At 47.5% G+C, this 21,215-nt stretch overlaps 1 protein-coding gene across 1 annotated transcript in view; it reads right to left on the bottom strand.

Moving 5' to 3' along the window:
- Nucleotides 1-20,954, bottom strand: part of pik3r1 (phosphoinositide-3-kinase, regulatory subunit 1 (alpha)) — a 31,069-nt gene extending 10,115 nt beyond the window's left edge. The window contains exons 1-7 of the mRNA XM_076284310.1: nt 20,682-20,954; nt 18,672-19,312; nt 6,946-7,038; nt 6,571-6,645; nt 6,306-6,437; nt 4,407-4,608; nt 3,651-3,733 (exon numbers count right to left, since the gene is read on the bottom strand). Coding sequence (XP_076140425.1) covers nt 3,651-3,733; nt 4,407-4,608; nt 6,306-6,437; nt 6,571-6,645; nt 6,946-7,038; nt 18,672-19,002 — 916 coding nt within the window. The 5' untranslated portion in view covers nt 19,003-19,312; nt 20,682-20,954. The remainder of the gene's footprint in view (nt 1-3,650; nt 3,734-4,406; nt 4,609-6,305; nt 6,438-6,570; nt 6,646-6,945; nt 7,039-18,671; nt 19,313-20,681) is intronic.
- Nucleotides 20,955-21,215: the final 261 nt, after the last annotated feature.

Here is a 21,215-nt window from a genome sequence, read left to right as displayed (position 1 = left end):
CTCTCTCTCTCTCCTTCTCTCTCTCTCTCTCTCTCTGCCTGCCTGTTTCTCTCTCTCTCTCTCTCTCCCTCTCTTTCTATCTTTCTCTCGCTATCTCTTTATCCTTCCTTTCCCCCCTATCTTTCTGTGCTGGCTCGGTGGCTCAGTCTTATGATTAACTTGCTCTGGTTCAAATATTTGCTGAGGTGGGCACTTTGCCGTCTGGTGGGAGGAGCAAGAGGGCGGGTTGAGCGGTGAATGGTTAGGGGTGGGAGAGGGGGCAGAGAGGGGGGGAGGGAGAGAGAGAGAGAGGGGGGGGGGGAGAGAGAGAGAGGGGGGGAGAGAGAGAGAGAGAGGGGGGGGGGGGGAGAGAGAGAGGGAGAGAGAGGGCGAAAGGGAGGGAGAGAGCGGGTGAGAGAGAGAGAGGGAGAGAGAGAGAGAGAGAGAAAGAGAGAGAGAGAGAGAGAGAGAGAGAGCGAAAGGGAGGGAGGGAGGGAGGGAGGGAAGGGAGAGGTGGAGTGAAACCCTGAGGAAATGAGTGCAGCCGGTGGTGGGCCCAACAAGCGGCACTCTGTGGAAGCACTGGGCTCAGGCTCACCGCCGCAGCCAATCAAAAGGAAGTCGACGTTTTCGCCAGCAGACCTTAAAATAGACCCCCAGTAACTGGGCACACACACACACAGGCGTACACACACACCCTGCCACCCACAGAAACACACAGTTCCCCCTTTTAATGTACGCACACACTCACACACACAGACACACGTGCAAGTATGCATGTCTCGGCACGAGATCTTGTCTGAGACTGAAACGTTTTTCTTGTACTCTGTGAACTTAACTCAGGTGGGTGGACTGAGAGCTCGGTTGAGATTGACAGATATAAAAGTATATAAAGTTATAGCTCTAAAAATTGTAAAAGAGGGGAAAAAGATATCAAGACAGAAAGATAGAGAAAACAATGAAGGGAAAGACCCAGAAGGACAGGAGAGACTGGGTGAGTGAGTAAGCATGCATGAAAGACTAAAATAAGCGAGAGCAAGAGACTGACCTAAATGGAAAAAAAGGTAAACCAAAATGGCAGGGAGTGAGAGGGTGAAAAGGAGGTGAGAGAGCCTGTGTGTGTGTGTGTGTGTGTGGCCTCTCCTTGGCTCTGCTGGTTTTAAGTATGTGTGTGTGCGTGCGTGCGTGTGTGTGTGGGAGTGTGCGGGTGCATGCTCTGTGCTCTTCTGCAGGTGGGTCGCACTGGAGCCCTGAAGGCCTGACAGCTGAGCGTGGCCCAGGCCACCACAGGATAAAAATAGGCCCTAGCAGGTAATAAAACGTTTTAACAGTCGCAGCAGGGCCTGCAAACCACTCCCCCCCCCCCCCCCCCAGCAAAGGAGGGACAAAGAACACAGAGAGAAGGAAGAAGAGAGAAGAGAGTTGAGAGAGAAAGCGAAATCGAGATGAAAGAAGAAAAAGAAGACAAAGCTACAAAGACAAAAGCACACCAGACACAAAGGACCATGGCAAGGAAGAGGAAAAGGAGCTAACAAATCAACAAACTTAAAAACATCCCCAAGCAACTCCAAAACATCCCCAATACAACACTTCCATGCACATGCACCACTCCTGTGGGTGTACGCACACTATCAGTTCAATTCTATAGCAACTGTACTGACCCAAGGCAGATGGGTCAGGCCCTTGAGTCGTGGATCTGCTCGAGGTTTCTTCCTACATGTATCTCCAATTCTAGGGAGTTTTTCCTCGCCCCTGTTACTCATGGGCCTTCTCTGATTGTTCAACACTCTGTAAAGCGCCATGAGACATGTGCAATGTTTTGCCGCTCTATAAGTGATTTTAAATTGAAATGGAATTGATATTGGAACAAGTGTCCAAAGCGTTTCACAGAAGCCCAGAGCCTGAACCCACTGGAGCAAGAGAGTACTAAGGCCTCCAGTGTGCTGGCGCAGCGCAGACCTGCCGATTCCCAGCCTGACCAAGTAAATAATAAAAAAAAGAAAGCTGAAGCTGAAGCTCACCTCACGGTGACATGTGCTGGTGAGACTGAGGAGGCCCGGCCCACCTGCATTCACACTCCCACCGTCACTGCTGCTGTTGTCACTGAAGGTTACAGTCTACTGCAGCCTCCAAACAACCTCCAAAAGCTACTAACAAAAGCTACACTTTACTCCACCATTGTACTGCCATCATGCTACATTATCATGTCGTTATCCTGCAATACACCTGCAAGACTGTGAGAATCTTATTCTGACAAAATAAATGAATTAAGAAAGGAAGATAAAGGAAATAATAAGATATAAATAAATATAATTAAGTAAAGAGAGAAAGAATTACATAAAACTAAGGTTGGAGCTGGGATTAGGGTTAGGGGTTATATAAACGCGCATCAAACTGCTGCGCTACACTAATCAGGATGGAGTTACACAGAGCTCAAACGGGAGGGTGTCTCAATGTTAAAACTGTGTGTGTGTGACAGGCAGCACTGGAGCTGGGTGTATGTGTGAAAGCCTCGAGGCAGAAAAACGGCGTTTCGCCAAAACACACAAGAGTTCACAGAACACCTTGTGCAGAGTGTGTGTGTGTGTGTGTGTGTGTGTGTGTGTGTGTGTGTGTGTGTGTGTGTGTGTGTGTGTGTGTGTGTGTGTGTGTGTGTGTGTGTGTGTGTGTGAGAGAGAGAGAGAGAGAGAGAGAGAGAGAGAGAGAGAGAGAGAGAGAGAGAGAGAGAGAGAGAGAGAGAGAGAGAAGGCGGTGAGAGGAAGCTCAGACCCTGCGACCTGAAAGAGAGAGACTAAAACCCACATGAGGGAGGGGGAAAGGAAGGAAGAAGAGAGAAGAGAGGGGAGAGAGAGAGAGAGAGAGAGAGAGAAAGAGAGCACACACACTGATCTTTCTGCAGGTTGCCTTTCAACCGAACACTGAACTGAACACTTAAGTATGAACACTGAACATCAAAAGGGGCCTTTCGTTTTTACAGTCTCTGCTGTAAACGGAGATGCCCGCATAGGGCCACCTGGCTGGCAATAAAATGGAAAACAGCAAAGGGGCTGAGGTGGCCTCACAATAGCCCACGTGTGTGTGTGTGTGTGTGTGTGTGTGTGTGTGTGTGTGTGTGTGTGTGTGTGTGTGTGTGTGAGAGAGAGAGAGAGCAAGGAAGAGGGAAAGAGAGAGGGAGAGGTAGGGAGGGGGGAGGGAGAGAGAGAGAGAGAGAGAGAGGGAGAGAGAGAGAGAGAGAGAGAGAGAGAAGTGAGAGAAGTGCAGTGAAGAAGTAGCAGCACTGCAACTGACCATTTCCAGTTAATAATAGCTTTTATGTCCCCTGCTGCTCTGTTGGCACCCTGGTTGCAATCTCCACTTCTCTCTTGGTCTCCCATTTTATTTAATCAGCCCTCTCTTACACACAAATGCATGTGTGCGTGTGCGCGCACGCTCACACACACACACACACACACACACACACACACACACTCATGCACACCCTACCAACTAGCATTTCCTCTTACATAACAGCAAATGGATCCACATGCATCAGTTGACTGCACAGGTGCTTGACAACGGCTGTGTGCCCCATAAATCACAGTTGCAGATCACTTGCATGTGTGTGCAAGAGTGTGTGTGTGAGTGTGTGTGTGTGTGTGTGGGTGTGTGTGAATAAGTCCCTCTGGTCCTACCTGGTGCAGCCTGAGTGTCGCCCCACTCGCTGGTGACCAGGACTTCGATGATCCTTATGTGGGCGTCTGGACTGGGTTCACAGCTATGCAGAGAGAAAGGGTGTGGTGGTGGGGGGGGGGGGGGGGGTAGAATGAAAAGACGAGAGTGGAGTCTGAAGTCAGCACTTTTTAAGCAGTGCGTGTGTGTGTGTGTATGTGTGTTTGTTTTTTGTATGTATGTGGGTGGGTAATCTGCCTGGGCTTAGCGAACCGGACTAGCTGCCGGCACTAATGTGTGTTCCGACAGCTGTTGAAGAGGGACTAAGTCGGTGTCCAGAGCAGCCGGGGTCGTGTGCGTGGGTGCAACAGTTTTGGGAGAGCACACTGTGTGCTCCGGCCCATCTGATCTCAGATCTGATGCTGACCACCATGTATCTGAGGCCTCTGCAGACTTGTGTGCACGCATGTGAGTCCATGAGACACTCACTCACTGACTCTGCAGAAAGTGTGACTATAAAGAAAGTCTGTGAGTGAGTGAGTGAGTGAGTGAGTGTGTGTGTGTGTGTGTGTGTGTGGCGTATTAGCATACCACATGTCTATCTGGGAGAGGCTGTGTGTGTCCATGCATGCCAGGCCTACAGGCATCAACATGTGTGTGAGTCTGCATCCATGCAAGATCTGTGCATGTGTGTGTACATGTCTGTGTGTGCGGTATAGTGTGTATGTGTGTGTGTGTGTGCGTGTGTTCATGCGTCTGTGTGTAGGTGCAGCGCCTACCTAGCGGCCTGCTGCCTGAAGAGCAGTGGGCTGAAGATCTCTCCCAGGGCGCGGGCGCTGAGCAGGTTGCGGGTCGATGCCTGGCACACGTGGGCCAAGTGGCGCAAGAGGAACTGGAGCGCCAGCCAGTGCTGCGGGGGCACCGCCTGGGACTGCAGCACACGACGCAGACGCACAGAACAATCGTCTGGGCTCGCCACCTCTGCTCGCGCACACACACAGACAGAGAGAGAGAGAGAGAGAGAGAGAGTGAGAATGAGAGAAAAGTGTTAAAGACAAGGGAAGTTGATTTATCTAGCACATTTCCTACACAGAGGCAATTCAATGCGCTTTGCTTAACTAAAAGCACATTGATAAAGACAAAGAAAACATCAAATATTGTTCAAAGTAAACACACAAAGTTGTCAGAGGATGAAACAACACAAAACAAAGATGGGACAAAAGATTGACTTCACAGACACACACATACACATGCTTTAACAGACCTCTGTGGGGAACACAAAGTACGCCTACCCGGGACCTCTTGGCAGTATTTCATACATCCCACACACACACACACACACACACACACACACACACTCACAATAGAAACATTCTAACATTCACACTCACAGAAGGGGCTTCAAGGCAAATTTAACACCAAACTCAGATTACTGAGAACCTCGTGTGGTTGCTATGACAGTAGTGAGATTTGCAAGCAAAGACATACAGGAAGAGGAAGAGAAAAAAAACCCTGTCTTTGGTGTATCACTAATGGAAAGTTCTTTTTTTTCAGCCCTACTTGCTCTCAACCGCAAGAGTTGATAAAAATGGTGAGCTCACCTTCAGATGCTTGAACAAGTGCTACGCCTGCAAGCGACTGGCTGATGTTCTGATTAAAAAAAAATATCTAGAATTCCTAGCACCTATTAACAGCATCCACCCAGGTTCTGACCCAACTAACTGACATGCTGCCTGACAGTGTGACAGAGAAAGGGAAGTAGGTAAAAAAAAGACAAAAAAGGGGACAGATCGGTTCTCTGAGCTTGTTGTGAGAACATTTAACATTGTTGACATGTAGCTAGCTCACAAGGGGTGGTCATTTGTAGTACTGGACATCGCGATCCCAAGTGCTGGAGACAGCTGAGGTTGGGCACTTGGGCTTAGGGGGTGGGGGAAAGCAATCATTAACCAAGTATCAACGTTCCTATTAAGGTTCATCTCAGGCAATATTGGGTGCATACAAACACTGGTTTATTTACCTCAGCTGATGGAAAAAAGAGGGGAGGATCAACTGCGGTACATATTTCATTTTGAGTACCTGAGCAGGCTTAGCTGGGGCCCCTGTTTGGAGTCCAATGTCATTTCCAGAAAGGAAAGCAGAGCTGCTATGACCGCTGTGATTCTCTGAACTGCCCTTCGATCTCGGCAGTGTGCTTACTGATGGCCGTAAAACACACACGCTGACAATAGTTCATCTGCCAGCAAACCAGTGGCTGAACCGGTTGAAGGCTGGAGGGGTTTTCAGCAGAACAGCACCACCTAGTGGTTAGAGGGGAGGCTGTGCTCTGCGGCCTTTAGCTCAAGCTGGCTCAGTGCCTCAGGGCTGCCTCTTGGCCATCGTTTCTGAGCCGTCCATTTTAGAGCCACGCTGAGGCAGCCTGGGAGTGAGAACTGCCTTTGTGGACACAGCTAAGGCTAGCGGGGGGGTGGGGGGGGGGGCTGTTGGAATTGAAACGGGATAAGACAAAAAAGGAGGAGGGCATTTTCTCCCTCTCGTCTCTTTAAAAAAGGTCAGCCGATGCAGACACGTCCGCAATGGCCAACTGCTTCAAAGTTTGAACAGATGGACCTATTCGCGCACACACACACACACACACACGCACCTATTATATAACTAATGGGGTGTGGAGAGCTCACCTTGGGCAATGAGGACCAAATCGGTGTAGACGGCAGCAGGGATGACCGGCTGGGGAAGGTCTTGCAAGTAGCGCCTCAGTCCGTCACACAGCACGGGCAGGTCAAACTGGTCTAGGTCTGACATAGGGGCATCTGGACACACACACACACACACACACACACACACACACACACGGTAAATTTCCCACGCCACATGTCCCCAGACTAAGCCTACTGAGCAAGTAATGTGTTGCTGGCGGGCGTTAAGAGCGACAACGTGACTCACCGCCGTCAAAGCACTGCCGGACCTCCAGGCCACCTCCTGCAGTGAAGGTGCGATACAGCGTGGGGTTGTCCAAACCTGCGGGGAGGGAAAAACGGCCAATCAGGGCACAGAGAACCTGCCACGTAAGCTTGCAAATCGAAGCGTTCCTAGAAATGTCCCGAGCTGTAGCCAGGGCGAGTCTTCGGAGAGCTCACCCTGAGGTGATAGCGGGAAATGTGAGAAAATATCGACGTTTGTCGCGTTTTAGGTCACTGTGAGTAAACACAGCTGTTAAATTGCCCAAAGCGTTAAAAGGCGTCGGGCAAATGTGATAATGGTGATGGGGTGTTGGGGGAGAAATCGTTGGTGTAGGGACGTGGTGCGAAGAGATCTTACCCTTTCGCTCGATGGCCCCGATCAGACGCAGTAGCATGGGGGGAGCGACTTCAGGCGGCGCAAACTGCTCCATCAGGTCCAACAGCGTAGAGGCTGGAGGGGAAAGTGGAGAGAGAGAGAAAGAGAAAGATTTAAAAAACATTGTTAGCTAGTCAGACAGAAGTCTTATCATAGCAACAGTTATAGTTATATAGTTATGGAGATAGTTCTCTCTGTGGCTTGGTTGACAACCCCGCTGGTTGACAAACAGCAACAGATAAAACAAACACTGTGCTCTGCATCACATTCAAACTCCTGGCATTCCCATTCCTATCCCAACGCCATCTGTCTGTCTGTCTGTCTGTCTGGTCTGAGAATGCCGCGGTCTCTGGTTCCAGACATGCACTGATGGGCAGCAGGAATGGGCCCAGGAACAGGAGCGCTGCTAGGACAGGCAAAGGCTGGGGTGTGAAAAATTTGAGCTGGGCGGTGTGCGATGGAATGGCGTGTGAGTGTGTTTGTGTGTGTGTGTGTGTGTGTAAAACAGAGACAGAATCACGGACAGAAAAAGAGTGACAGTGAGAGTGTACATGGACAGGAAAGAAAAGTAAGAAGAGAGTTTAAGTGAGTGTGTGTGCACATGCCAGAGTCTGTATTTGTGTGTGTGTGTGTGTGTGTGTGTGTGTGTGTGTGTGTGAACTTCACAGTGCGAGAGAAAGAAGTGATTAACTGTGCACAGGAGCTGGACTGAGAGCGGGCCAAGGAGGGCTGAGCAAACAGGACCAGGGTCGGTCTGGTGTGTCCTGCTCTGGGTCGGCCAGCGCGGGGCGGCCCGGCCACATGCCTCTGATCCTCCAAAACCAGGTGCGCACATGAAAGAGCTTTATTTGGCTTCCCCGGCCAGGACCACTGCGCTTAAAGGACTGGAGAAGGAAAAAAAGAAAAATACTTCTCTGAAAGGGCCCAATTGTTGCTACTTTTCGAGCCTACGGTCTCGAACGCAAGCCGATCATGAATGGAAGTCCTTCACCAGTCATTCTTTTAACTACACCGCCCGCCCGCCCCACCACCGCCACCACCTCGCTTCATCTTTTTTCCATTTTTAAAGCAAATCACCTTTTTTGAAGAGAAATGAGGCAGGACCCACCCTGGCTGAAAAATTCCCAAACACAGCAAAATTAGTGTGCACCTGAGACTGCGCATTCATCACCGACGGTAGCCAAAGCACCTCGTTTAGTACACACCGGTTCGGTGGTGAAAGGGCATGAGCCGTCTGTGTGTGTGTGTGTGTGTGTGTGTGCGTGAATAAAGAGAACCGCACGAATACAACACACAATATTGCTTGCTTGCTCACTCACTCGCTCCGACACACACACACACACTTTTCACAAAGAAACTCACTCACACTCACCCACCTGTGGCAGGCCATCTGCTACCCATTACAGGCAGAGTGCACGATGTAGCCTATTTCTCAGAAGTCTTCATCTGAGAGCTGGGATAGGGGGTGGTGAAGGTGGTATGTGTGTGTATGTATGCATGTGTGTATATGTGTGTGTGTGTGTAGGGAGGCGAAGGATAGCTTGAGACACCAAGTGTGTCGGGGGGGCTGTGGGACTGTCACCTTTTCACCTTCTGTCCAGATGACACCCTACACTGCCAACAGAGCCGCAGGCTGGACAGCAGGCAGGCAGGCAGGCAGGCAGGCTTGACCCCGCTGACTGCTTTTGAGAATTCAAACCATGCCAATCACAGCCTAAAGTTAGCAACTGATCCTACTTTAAAAAAGAACCTCATTAAAGCACTTTCCTGACCTTTTTTTCCTTAAAGCACAGCACTGGCTGGCCAGCCATTTTGGGTTGCTCTCACAAAGCTGACAATTGTGGGTGCATACAGACAAAAAAAAATGAGTAAACAAACAAACAAAAGAAAAAATAAATAAACAAATCACTTAACGTCAACAGCCACGAACACAAGGCCGTACAAGAGACAGTAACTAGGCCACGGTCTCCCTCTCTGAGGGAACCGACTGTACGGGAACCTGTAGACCTTAGTGTCTATAATGGGGATGTAACGGTATGAAAATTTAACCTCACGGTTATAGTGACCAAAATTATCAGTTTTCGGTATCATCATGGTATTTCTAAAAGTATGTTCAATATGTTTAGAAAGCACTGATAGGCCTACACAAGCTGAAATAGTTTCAAAAAGTGTCCCGTTCACTTTTTTCTTGGTCATGTTTAATTGGCTATGTGCTTATAGCTTAACTTACCCTATCATAACTTGGAGTTTGCGTTCTGTTATTTGGATTCAATGAATGAGAGCGTTTGAAAGTAAGCGTTTGAAATAAACTTTAGGCTACTGTATTCTCCTGATAACGTGAGTGGAATGGATTTAATGTGGACGCGAACATAAAGACACAGAGTGGCTACATGATACAGTGCACATTTTGCGGTGAAAATGTTCCGCCTTTTAAAATCGTAGTTAAAACCATCAATTAGACAACAGAATCAGTACCAGTTTTGTTTTATTGTACCAGGCCTACTGTATGTCAAAAGCAGGCTCAGATGAAGCTGGGAAGGATTAAACACACGGTTTCCACACCACGGTAATCAAGCATGATAATTATGATATTTGAAAAGAAAACGGTAATTGTTATCGTCAACATTTTTATCACGGTTTACCATTATACCGGTAATCGTTACATCCCTAGTCTATAAGGTGAGCCAAATCGCTGTCTACACACAGAATCGGCCCGGGATTCCAGGAGGCGCAGTGTTTACTTACACAGGTTGGCATGGGCCGTGTCGGGTTGACAGCACGTTGGCCAATCAGCTGCTTAGTGAAGGGAGAGATAGAGTTGCTTCTCAGTATTGGGGGGAAAGGGTAAAGTGTGTGTTTGGGGGATGGGGGTACAAGGGGATTTTGGGAGACCCGATCGCTGGGGCAGGATTGAATGACATCCCAGAACATCCCATAACCCACCGAAACCCCTCCGCCATTTCTCTGTTAGTGTTGCTGCGACATGTTCTGCTCTTTGGTCTTAGTAGACGCTGCACAAGCATTGTTTTCCTTTCTCCACACTTTCCCACATGTCTGTAAACGTTCCCCATAGTCACTACTCCTGCTGTTTGTTTCCTGAACAAATAAATGCATCATGTTGGCAGCATTCTGGTTATCAGGAGGGCTTCACACACCCACAGCTCTGAAGACAAAGAGGGTCTGACGACTGACTGCCTGCCTGCCTGCCTGCCTGCCTGCCTGCCTGCCTGACTAACTAACTGCCTGGCTGACTCAGGCTGACGCTTCGACTCAGCAGACTGCTGGAGCCAGCCAGGCACCTCACCCGATTCCCGGCATTTTGCCCACATCGGTTTCAGTGCAGCCTTCCTCCAACCTCTCCTGCCCTGAACGCCATCCCTTCAACCAAAGGTGGAAGCAATTAAAACCGCACGCATAAGCTAATAGGGGAAAAATTGACTGTGCCGCTGGTTTATTATGACCAGAAACAGATTTCTTTTTTTTTCTCATTTTAAATGACGAGAAACAGTTTTTTCCAAAACAACCCCCCACCCCAAGACCATTTTTTCACCTTGGGAACTAGCTTTGACCGTTTTCTTGTTCCCACAAAAAAAAAAATGCAAACAAAACGGAAAAAAAAAACGTTTGTGAGGCAAAAAAAAAAAAAACAACATACAAGAAACATGACCCTGAGAGGCTTAAAAACTCAACCGACCAATCAGGGACTCCGCTCCAACTGCAGTTACCCTGGCAACATGTGGAGGAGGAAGGGCCCCACAAAGCGAGTTCACACACGCCTAAGAGCTTGGCAGTCCTTCCTCCTCCTTGTCCCAGAAGGCCTCAGTCTCGAGTTCAACCACGGATTGGGGAAGTGAGAGTGAGCGAGCGAGCACGCAAGAGAGGGAGAGAGAGAGAGACAGACAGAGGGGGAGAGAGAGAGAGGTGCGGCGTGGCATGGCGCGGTGAAGTGCAGCTGCCGTCTCCGTGTTTTAAAGAGAGGGACCGCCTGAGCTCGCCGCGTCTGACTGAAACGGGTGAACTACTGTCTGCGGCTGGCTGGAACGCCGTGGGTTGTTGAGGGGGTAGCATTCCTATAGATAGCATGAGCGGGAGTCTAATTAGGGAGGCGGCTTGTGTTAACCTGCACTTCCACGCCAGAGGCACTAGCCTCAAGACTTACTTTCAGAGAAGAGATGTGTGTGTGTGTGTGTGTGTGTGTGTGTGTGTGTGTGTGTGTGTGTGTGTGTGTGTGTGAATGAGATCAGAAACACAATGACCCACAAGAACGGCAGTCTTTGCTCTGACGACAAAACTTCACTGTAAAGCAAATCCTTAACACCAGCCTTAACTCGCCAAAGTAGCTTCATATGAAAATCAGACTTAATCTTATGCTTTCAACAACTCTGTGCTCTGCAGTTCAAGTGAGCCGCAATAATAAATAAAGAAAATACAAATAAAAACATAAATTCAAACAACAAACTGCATTTTACTGAAACAGATTAGTACTTGATATGAATACAAAAGCATTCTTAACGTTCATCTGAGCTCAAGTTGCAGAGCTCTGGTGGATGGGTGTGTGAAGCTCTGAAAAATGTAACTCTCTGCCTCCCCCTACACATGAAAAGATGTTAAAACCCCACTGCAGCAACCAATGGTTGTGAATATATAACTAATCTTCAAATATTTCACAACTCCACTAGGTAAAGGGCATAGCTCATTAAAAGAAGAGATTATATTATTTGCTGTACACTGAGATTAGAGAACATTAAAAGTTCTAATATTCCTCGACCAAACAAAGAAAAGTGTAGGCTCAAGAAACACATGAACATAACAAATACTGTAACTGTTGTGTTTCTTCCCAGACACGTAGATGGAAGCTAATTCATAGGTGCCTACAATGAGGTTAAAAAATACAAAGCTTAAAATGGAACATTCTTCCATAGAATCACAATGGCTGCTTTCTGGGCTTTCCTCCAAGAGATTCCTACAAGAGCCTCTTCGTTCATGCCTTAAATAGGTAGCGGCTTCAAGATAATGATGTTAAATTAAGCTGAGCTGGGACAAATCCTCATTTTAAAACAAGGGGATAAAACTGCTCTGTTGCTGCATGTAAGTTATTTCCCTATTGGTGGCACTTTATTACTCAAGCTTTTCCCCCTAGAAGAAATCAATACCTGATCCATTGTTTCAGCTGAGACCGAACAAAAAAAACAAAAGGTTTGTTCTTCATTAATACACAGAGGAAGGCTGCAGACCAATCGGTGAGGAGTATCGAGCTGCGCCTTCCCAGTCATAAGAGAGTGAGACGGGTAGGATCGCACGCAGGTGTCAAAACAGGTACGCGCTCCCCGCGGAGTGGAGTGGATCGGAGCGATGCGGGTGGCTTGGCTGTATTCCTATCACATCACAGAGAGAGAGAGAGAGAGAAGGAGCCTTTGGACTGTTACGTAACCGCAGTGCACCTTGCCTGCGACGCAGAGGCAAACTTCACGTTCACATGCACACACAAAGGTGAAAAAAAGTGAGGGGAGGGGGAAAAAAAAAAAAGGCGGCAGCTCCTTGCCAAAACCCTGGCAGTGGTCCTTGTTCATATTTCATATCATGATCCCCCAATCCTTCCCCCCTCTCATACTCCCAACCTTGCCTCCCTATTCTCCCCATCTATCTATCCTTCCCTCCCTCCCTCTCTTTCTCTCTCTCTCTCTCTCACTGCTCCCCCTCCCCCTCTAACGTGTTGCTAATCCTCCGAGCAGACATGCTTGGCCCGCTGTAAGGAGCTTTGCCAGTTCAGCCCTGCCTAGGCCTCTGCCTCTGGAGGCTGGGGCTGTGTAATGAGAAGCACATGTGTCCTCTCTCACGCACGGCCGCCTCATAAAAAGACCTCTTTTTTTTTTTACTGGAACTGTGAGCTGGGCAAAGCAGCTCCTCCATTGAGCAGTGCTTAAACAGGGAAATCAAATTACAACCTGCGTCCATATATATATATATTTTTTTTTTCCCACCACCATCAACCCCCTCGCCCGCCCCACCACCCACCCCTATTCAAAAATGACCTCAAATGAAGTTGTGAGGATTTTTGTGTGTGTGTGTGTGTGAGTGAGAGTGTATGTGTTAGGATGGCGTGCCATCTCACCCGCGCACTTTTGACCCACACCCTCAGATTGGTTCAGTGAGCCCAGAGACCGGGCTGCCACACTGGTCCTCCCTGCTGGGAAGGATTTAACGAGTCCTGATCACCATTACGCAACCCCACGGCAGGCACTTCGTTTACAGGGACCCCACCCCAGTGGTCATGGAGCGCCACGCGGAAACTAGACACTTTCATTTTACCAGGAATGAAGGGGGGGGGGGGGAACATTCGCAAATTCAATTCAACTATTGCGTGACACTGTGGAGGAATTTAGATGCCAGAAACAAGGGAGGAGGGGGGGGGAATCTACATAATTAGCGACATGCAGTGCTCATGAGTGCTGCTGCCTGCTACTCTAGTGCCTGAAGCATCTGCAGTAGTGCTGTCCACTGATTAGTTAGCCTAGTTAGCATAGCACTTGCGCCAACAATAGCACCTCCTTGCCACCCACATCCTGCGCCTTCGTCCATGAGAATGAGCTCCCGGGACAATCGGCCTGATTCATCACAATGCTAAATCCGTCCCACGAACCACAGACCGTCCAGCCCAGACGCTCGCCTCTCCGCAAGCTCTTGTCATGACTAGTGCCACCACAAAGCACCCTGCGGTCATCCGGAGAGACGAACACGACATTAGAGGCAGTCTGTGCCGTTGCACGAGAGAGAGAGGGAGAAAGAGAGAGGGAGGGAGAGAGAGAGAGAGAGAGAGAGGGTGAAAAAAAAAAAAGCCTTCCGGGCTGTCTGTTCTGAAAGACATTCTGATGGTGCATCCATCAAATGGCATGGATAGCTAAATAGCAGTTGAGAACAAAAAAAGGAGAAGTGTAAGTGCAGTGGTGGGGGCGGAGGCCAATGGTTCTGTACATTCAAACATGGAAGCTCTCCAGCTGGTTCTGTTGTCAGGTTAGGGGAGGGGAGAGTAGTAGGCATTCTTTGTGCGAGTCAGGCAACAGTTCCCCTTTACAGCGAGTGAAAAAAAGAGAGAGGAGACCGTCAGTGAGTGAGAGCGAGCGAGCAAGGGGGGAGAGGAAGAGAGAGAGGGGGAGAGAAAGAAAGAAAGAAAGAAAGAGAGAGAGAGGGAGAGAGAGAAAGAGGGAGAGAGAGAGAGAGAGAGAGAGAGAGAGAGGGAGGAAGAGTTTGATAGAAAAAAAAAGAACTGCTCAAGGCAGCAGATGTTCGCCTGTGCGTTTAAGAGGCCCAGGGAAAGGAGAGAGCAACATTATCTCAAACTCCAGCTATGCAACATGTACTCTTACTGCTCCCTCTCTCTCTCTCTCCGCCAGAGCTACTGGTTCTCACTCTTTTCTTCCGTGACTGAGGGCACTATTCAGAGTCAACTCGAGCGCTGGCAGTTTCCAAGAAACTTGCTGGGTTTTGGAATACATTTGCAATTTGGGTGGAGACAGTGGAGAATGATGTAATTTTTGCAATGTGATGTTTCTATGTATGGCTCAGGGAACGTACTTCTCACGCAGCTGCGAGGCACAAACTGAAAAACTCAAACGCTTGAAAGCCAGAAGAACTTCGTGCACTTTAGATCATGCTGTGCTGTGCCTCCAATCCTGCTTGAAGATCTGGATAAATTATGGGACAAAAAGGCAAAAACTTTTAATCTTCTTTTGCCTGCAGCCAAAAACCCTCACCAAATAAATGTCTGATCCGTAAAAAATAATAATACTGGAAATACAAACAACCAGTGGTTGAAGATAGCCAGACAAAAAATCAAAAAGAAAGAGTGACTAAAAAAGAAAAAGAAACAGACGATGGAAAGGAGGAAGAAAAAAAAACAAAGCATCAGGTTTCCTTGTGCGAAACAAAGCACATAGGCCCTGCTGGAGCTTGCAGGAGAGCAACCCCCCCCCTTCTCCTCCTCCTCCTTTTTCTGGTCCTGACAAAGCAGAAGTCTTATCATCCATCCATTTTACTGCGTGAACTGCAAGCACTGTGAGAGAGGGGGGAAGAGTTCATCTGCTAGTACGGCATCCATTTTAACTCTAGCCAAACAACAACAAAGTTCTACAGATGCTGCTCTCAACTCAGAAACACTCCACCCGCCCTCCAAATACACATGTACAATACGTGTATTTTGTATCACTGCTGTTATCGCACAGTGGAGATCTGATACTGTGCAGTTGAAGTAGTTTGCATACAGGTTAACGGCCACAGGCCGGTGGCTGGCGGCTGGCGCACAGTCTGAGCTAAGCGCCTAGTAAGTGCGCTAAAGTGCGGACGGGAACAGAACAGGCTCTGCTTCATGGGAAAATTACTGGCATCAGATTGTGTTTCAGGCAGAATCTTTCCATCTCGGGCCCTCACGGCGGCCGGCCAGACACACAGAAGCTGATGGAAGCGAGAATGAGTGCGATGAAAAGATTGCTTTGATGATGACCTGTGACCAACCACTGAAAGTTTTGTTTTGTTTTTGTTTTGGTTTTAAAAGGTAGCGTAGAGAAGATCTTGTATCTCCTCGCATTGGGTTTTTTCAGGAGATAAAATGCTAAGCTGAACCGCAATAACGTGTAGGGACTTTGTGAGGCAGGTTTTTAAATATTATCAACGTGAACTGGTGTGGAATGGTCTAGAAAATGATTTTGTGTCTGTGAGAAAATATGCAACTGTAACAAGTGTGGGTAAGAATGGAGAATAGATGGAGGTGTATACGTGTGCGTGTGTGTGTGTGTGTGTGTGTGTGTGTGTGTCTGGTAACATGGGTATCCGGTCGCTGAAAGGCCTGCAGAAAAGAGCTCACATTTGTGTTTCCAGAAAGCCTGGGAGCCATACCGGGCAGGAATTCCACATCTGCTGGTCTCAAGTAAACCCCTATGGCTCAAAGCAAGAGCGAGAGCGTGAGAGGGAGCGTTCCTGTGTGTCTGTGTGTGTGTGTGTGAGAGTGAGTGAGAGAGAGAGAGTGAGAAAGAGGTGGGGAGAAAAAGAGGAAAGATCGAGGAGAGGCCCCCTTTTTCTTGTCTGCACTTTCACCTCCCTCTGACAAACTTTCCTGTGCACCCAGAGTCGACACCAGGAACATTATCAAAACCTTAAAAAAAAGAAAGAAAAAAGCCAGGCCTCTGGAGCTGTGCACACAGAAGTGAGTGAGAGAGAGAGAATGAGAGTGAAGGAGAAAGAGAGAGAGAGAGAATGAGAGTGAAGGAGAAAGAGAGAGAGAGAATGAGAGTGAAGGAGAAAGAGAGAGAGAGAATGAGAGTGAAGGAGAAAGAGAGAGAGAATGAGAGTGAAGGAGAAAGAGAGAGAGGGGCTAAGAAGGAGAGGAGAGGGGCAGAGGGAGCATGGAGGGAGCTTTCAGTCGCAGGTTGTAAATCACAGACACTCACGCAAGAACACACACACACACACACACACACACACACTCTCTGGGGCAAGAAGAATTCTGCCTGCAGTCCTGCACCCCCCATGCCTTTCAAGCCTTCGGCCCCTCACTTCTCTCCACACACACACACACACAGGAACTTTTCTTCTCTTGGTGCTACATTCACACTCCCTCTCTGCAGACCCAGCCTCAAGCATTCAGCACTGTTGCTCATGTTGGCAATCACCCTTTGCGAGCTCAGAAAAGAATTTCACAATCTTAGACTGAGAGAAGAAAGCAAGAACAGAGATTGAAAAAAAGATTCTGTTGCGCAGCAAGCCAAGCTGCAAGATAACACAGCTCACTACAGTTAAGTTAAGCACTTTTATCATAATAACTAGGCTACTCTTCCAAGGCAAGGAGGGCAACATTTTCTGTGCATCATTTTTAGCACGAGACCACCTTAGCCACAAACATATGTTCCAAATGAAATAAAGACAGTGAGACCAAGAAAGAAACTGTAAAAAATTATGCTGTAACAAATATCTGATGACTACACCAAAATGTGAAGCGAATTCGACCTAAAAGGGGAAGCAAATGGTTTGTTACGGAACACAACCCCGTCAGGAGGAAAACCACAGTCGCACTCTGAGGGAGAGCAGCAAGGCTCAGGCCCTCATGAATGGGGAGCCCAAGGCTCGCTCCTTCGCTCAGTGGAAACAAGTTCCGCCTCTGGGATTTTCAAAATAATCTGGCTAAGACCCGCCCCTCCCCCTCTCTTTTCGTTCCTGTGCCACTACCTCCCAGCATCAAAATGGGGATTTTTTTTGTTGAAGATCTGAGCCATTTCTGTACATTTGTACAGAACATGTACATTTAATGGTCTGAAACTGAATGATAGGCATGATCATTTTGTGTCCGACACAAACAATTTCCTCCATTTTACTGTTTTCAACAACTCAACACAAAACTCTGGTAATGTTGCTGGTACCAGGTGGGGTGGCATCACAATGCACTGGGAGCTGGACTGAAGCCAGTGGCATTGTCATCTAGGCCTGGTTAGCATTCAACAGGGGGAGCCGAGTACCGCCACTGCCATCAAGGCAGCAATTGTAGTCAGTGTCAGTGGCCTCACCAGTGCCTCCACCCACCCCCACACACACCCCCAAAACAACCATCACATGCGTTCTGTAAAGCCAATCAAAGTGGGCACAAAACAAAAGCACAACACAAAGGACCAGCGCCAACCCTGCCAAACCTTCCCCCACCGCTGCCACACTCGATGTCCACATCACAATTCATCTTTGAAGTACAGAGAAAACGGACATTTCAGTGGCTGGTTTGCGCAATAAACACAAACATTGGTGGTGTGCCGTGCACTGCTGTGATGTTGTGCTGCGCTTCCAATGTCGCACTCCCTGATCGGAATCATGCTGTGGGTGCAGGGGGGGGCGTGCAGGGCTTGACGGCCTTCCAAACCCTCTTGATTATAAGGGAGCGAGAGCGAAGGCGAGTGAATTGCCTTTTTAATTGAATGTTCTAAGCGACGAGCACAGCAGTGGCAAAACAACTCCATGGCAACGGCTCTGGTCCGGTTCTAGCAAGATTAGGGCATGGGAAGGAACATGAGGCAAGAAAAAAAAAAAAAAAAAAATCAGTCAGTCAGTGACACGCTCTTGCTCCCACTGCTGTTGCCTTTCCTTCAGGGAGCTACGCATCTACAATTGTCGGTGGCACCCCGTGGTTCTAGACATGTTGACTCAGTGTAAACTGAAGGTAAGTTTCAGTTAGCTTCAGAATCAGCCAGAGGGAACATGCCCAGGCACCTCGCCAAACCCACTGAACCATGCCAAACCTGCCGTTACAATCACAATGAAAATCAAACAAGGGCATCTATGCCCACCCCCACCCTCAGCGTAGACCTGATGCAGTGCAGGGGTGGATGGAACTGCAGAGCACAAAATGGTGAGATTACCACAGCTGAGAGGAGTAAAAACCCACTTCGAAATAGAAAGTGACAATGAGTGGCAATGACAGGGGATGAGCAGACAGCTCGGTTAATTCTTGCAACATGAGGAACACACTCAGGAACAGCATCATGCGGCTTTCCGAGCCATGCGACATAGGGCACTTGACTGACGCACTACAGTTTCTCCATCCACGCGCAAATCAGTCACCCGGTCGTAAACTGACCACAGGTCACACATCACATACATGGGTAAATCACAGAAGATTGACTTAGGCTAAATGAGAGTGAAGCGTGCATGTTAGCCAGTGCCGTCCTGGTGCTCACCTTGTTCGCTGTCCGAGTCAGTCTTCGTTGGACCCGGGGCGACAGGTAGAGGCCTGGGAGGTCTTGGTTTTGGGGTGGGAGGCGAAATCCTCTTCTTCCCAATGAACTCCACGTAGGTCCCAGGGAAGTCCCCCTTCTCCTGGGTGGTTTCGTTGAAACCAGGCAGCCAGCCTATGTCCTCTGGCTTTTCCTCCATGCCTTCTGCGAAGCCAAGGGCCGACAAGGCACCTCTGCTAACTATCAAGATGTCCCCTACATGCAGACTAATGTCTTCTTCCCTTTCCTTCTTATAGTCATAAAGCGCCCGGTACTGGTATCCTTCAGCACTCATCTTGATATTACTTACTATTTCACAGCTGATATTTCACGATAATGACAAATCCTTCCAGATGAGGATCACCGTACTTAAGATTTTTTTTAAAGAAGCAAAAAAATTACATACATCACACAGCAATTTGTAAATGTCCTAACAAAAGCGTTGAGCGTCTTATATCATTCTCAGAAGTTTGGAAAATAATCTCATGAAGTTCTTCAGGTCATATTAATGGGCCAATGTTCCATGGCACCCGCATGGTGCTTTAGACAGAGTGATCCCATTTGCAAAAGGCCTGCAGAAGATAAGTCATGTGTGCTCCCCTGACCTGTAAAAGTGAGAGAAAGAGAAGCCATTTTAACAGGATGCAAGGAAGCAATCATGTACAGATGAGGATGTGCAAGCAAAAGTAAATAAAATTATGTTATTGTTCTGTTGTTGATATAGTGCAGAGCCCAAAGCTGTGTTTATTTGCTGGCTTGAATGTTTGACTACAATGATTAAAATTCAAGAATGCAACTTGCTGTAGAAAACCAGAACACTTTCTTTAGCATTGTTTCATGCAATAATACAGAGATTCAAGTTATTTGACAATATGTACCAACAATACTGAACTGACATGACGCATTACAATACTGCTTTTAAGGAATTATGCAATTGTAAAACCATTTCTAGAAGAACAAAGGTTTATTTGAACGCTACTTACAGTCCGATAACTGATTAACTTAATTTGAATTGCTAAAAATAATAAAATAACATATAACCTTATGTAAACGTATACATATTTCAGACATTTAAAATATGTTTTTAAGCAAAGACTAAATTACGCAACAATATTAAAGTACACACACTTCTGTTTGACGTTTTCTCTGTTTTAAATACAAATACGATAAAATTAAGTTAAAACTTAAAAATAGTTTTCTAGTAAATGTCCTGCGCATTACTGGCTGGCTAAATTGCTAACGTTAACTGTACAGTTTGCTCCACTCATAGGATTGAAGTCGCTTGCCACGTTTCGGCATGCAAATCCAAAGACTGCGGATAACGGACAAGAATAACCTTCCGTTCGACACACAGGTACCGCATGGTGACAAGAAGCATTAGGAAGGTAGTCTTTGACCAAATTGAGTGCATAGTAGTTACAATAACATTTTATTTTCCTCAGCAAGTTAGCTTGATAGGTCTCCAAACAGTTATGTGTAGCTTAATAGCTAGCCAGCTAACTACTACACTAACCAGATAGCCAGGGGTTAGCTACCTTGCTAACTACGGGCTTACTTGGGAAGAGCAGCCAGGAACTTAACGTTAATCGGGATAAGTAGTCCACAACGGTGTAAAATACCACAATACCATAAACTAGTTAAAATAATTATCCAGCAAACCGTCAAATAAGCATGTTTATGCACATACACCTTTGTGAACGTTACACGAATACACGAACATTCCTGAACAATAAGGAACTTGCACCATAAGCATGGAACATGCAGTTCTGTAACTAACGTTAGGCAAAACAATTAACTTCAGACAAAATGGAAATATAAGCCAACAGAGTAATTATTTGTTATCGAAATTCTTATCAATAGAGTACAAACATAGTTTGGTTGAACATTTAAGCACCTGTGCCAATACTGCCTCAAATGTGGACACAAAATGCTAGGCTAACGTTACATGGCTAGCGATTTAGCTTGCCTACTTACTTGCGTGATAGGGGCCCAGTCAAAAGCTAGCTAACCCGACTAAATCTTCCTTCCTTCCCGTAAAGGCTGTGGTAACTGGAAGATCCGATGGTTCTTCCAGTAGAAAAAGACCAACTGTTTGCAGGGAATACAAGAAAATAAAGTTTCGTTCCTCGGTATAAGTCAGGGTAGTGAATCCAATTGTACCCGATCGTTGAAAAGTAATATAAAGTGTAAATTTAGATGGCTCGTGCACCCGATTTACAGAACGACTCCGCCCGAGTGACTGCAGCGCAACCCTATTCCAGGCTGGGCACTGTTGGACACGGACACGTCCATCAAGTTACGTCAGCAGCAAACCGCACGTACACTCCACCCTCAAAAGCTATCACTCCGCCTTAACTAGTTAATATGTCAAACCCTAGTAGCCTATGCGAGTGCTCCCAGCTTGTACTGCTTCTTTGCACGCTATGTGTAGGCTCCATTATGAAACACCCACCTGAGAATGTTACATAACGTTATCATAGAAAGTGTTTCTTATCTACTCCTTGGATG

This window comes from Alosa pseudoharengus, unplaced genomic scaffold, assembly GCF_046254945.1.
Source record: "Alosa pseudoharengus isolate Yale_2024_CS ecotype anadromous, Long Island Sound unplaced genomic scaffold, YU_APseudo_1.1 YU_APseudo_1.1_scf_14, whole genome shotgun sequence".
Classification (NCBI taxonomy): Eukaryota; Metazoa; Chordata; class Actinopteri; order Clupeiformes; family Clupeidae; genus Alosa; species Alosa pseudoharengus.
Note: the sequence above shows the minus strand (reverse complement) of the source record. Positions and strands in the feature narration are given on the sequence as shown.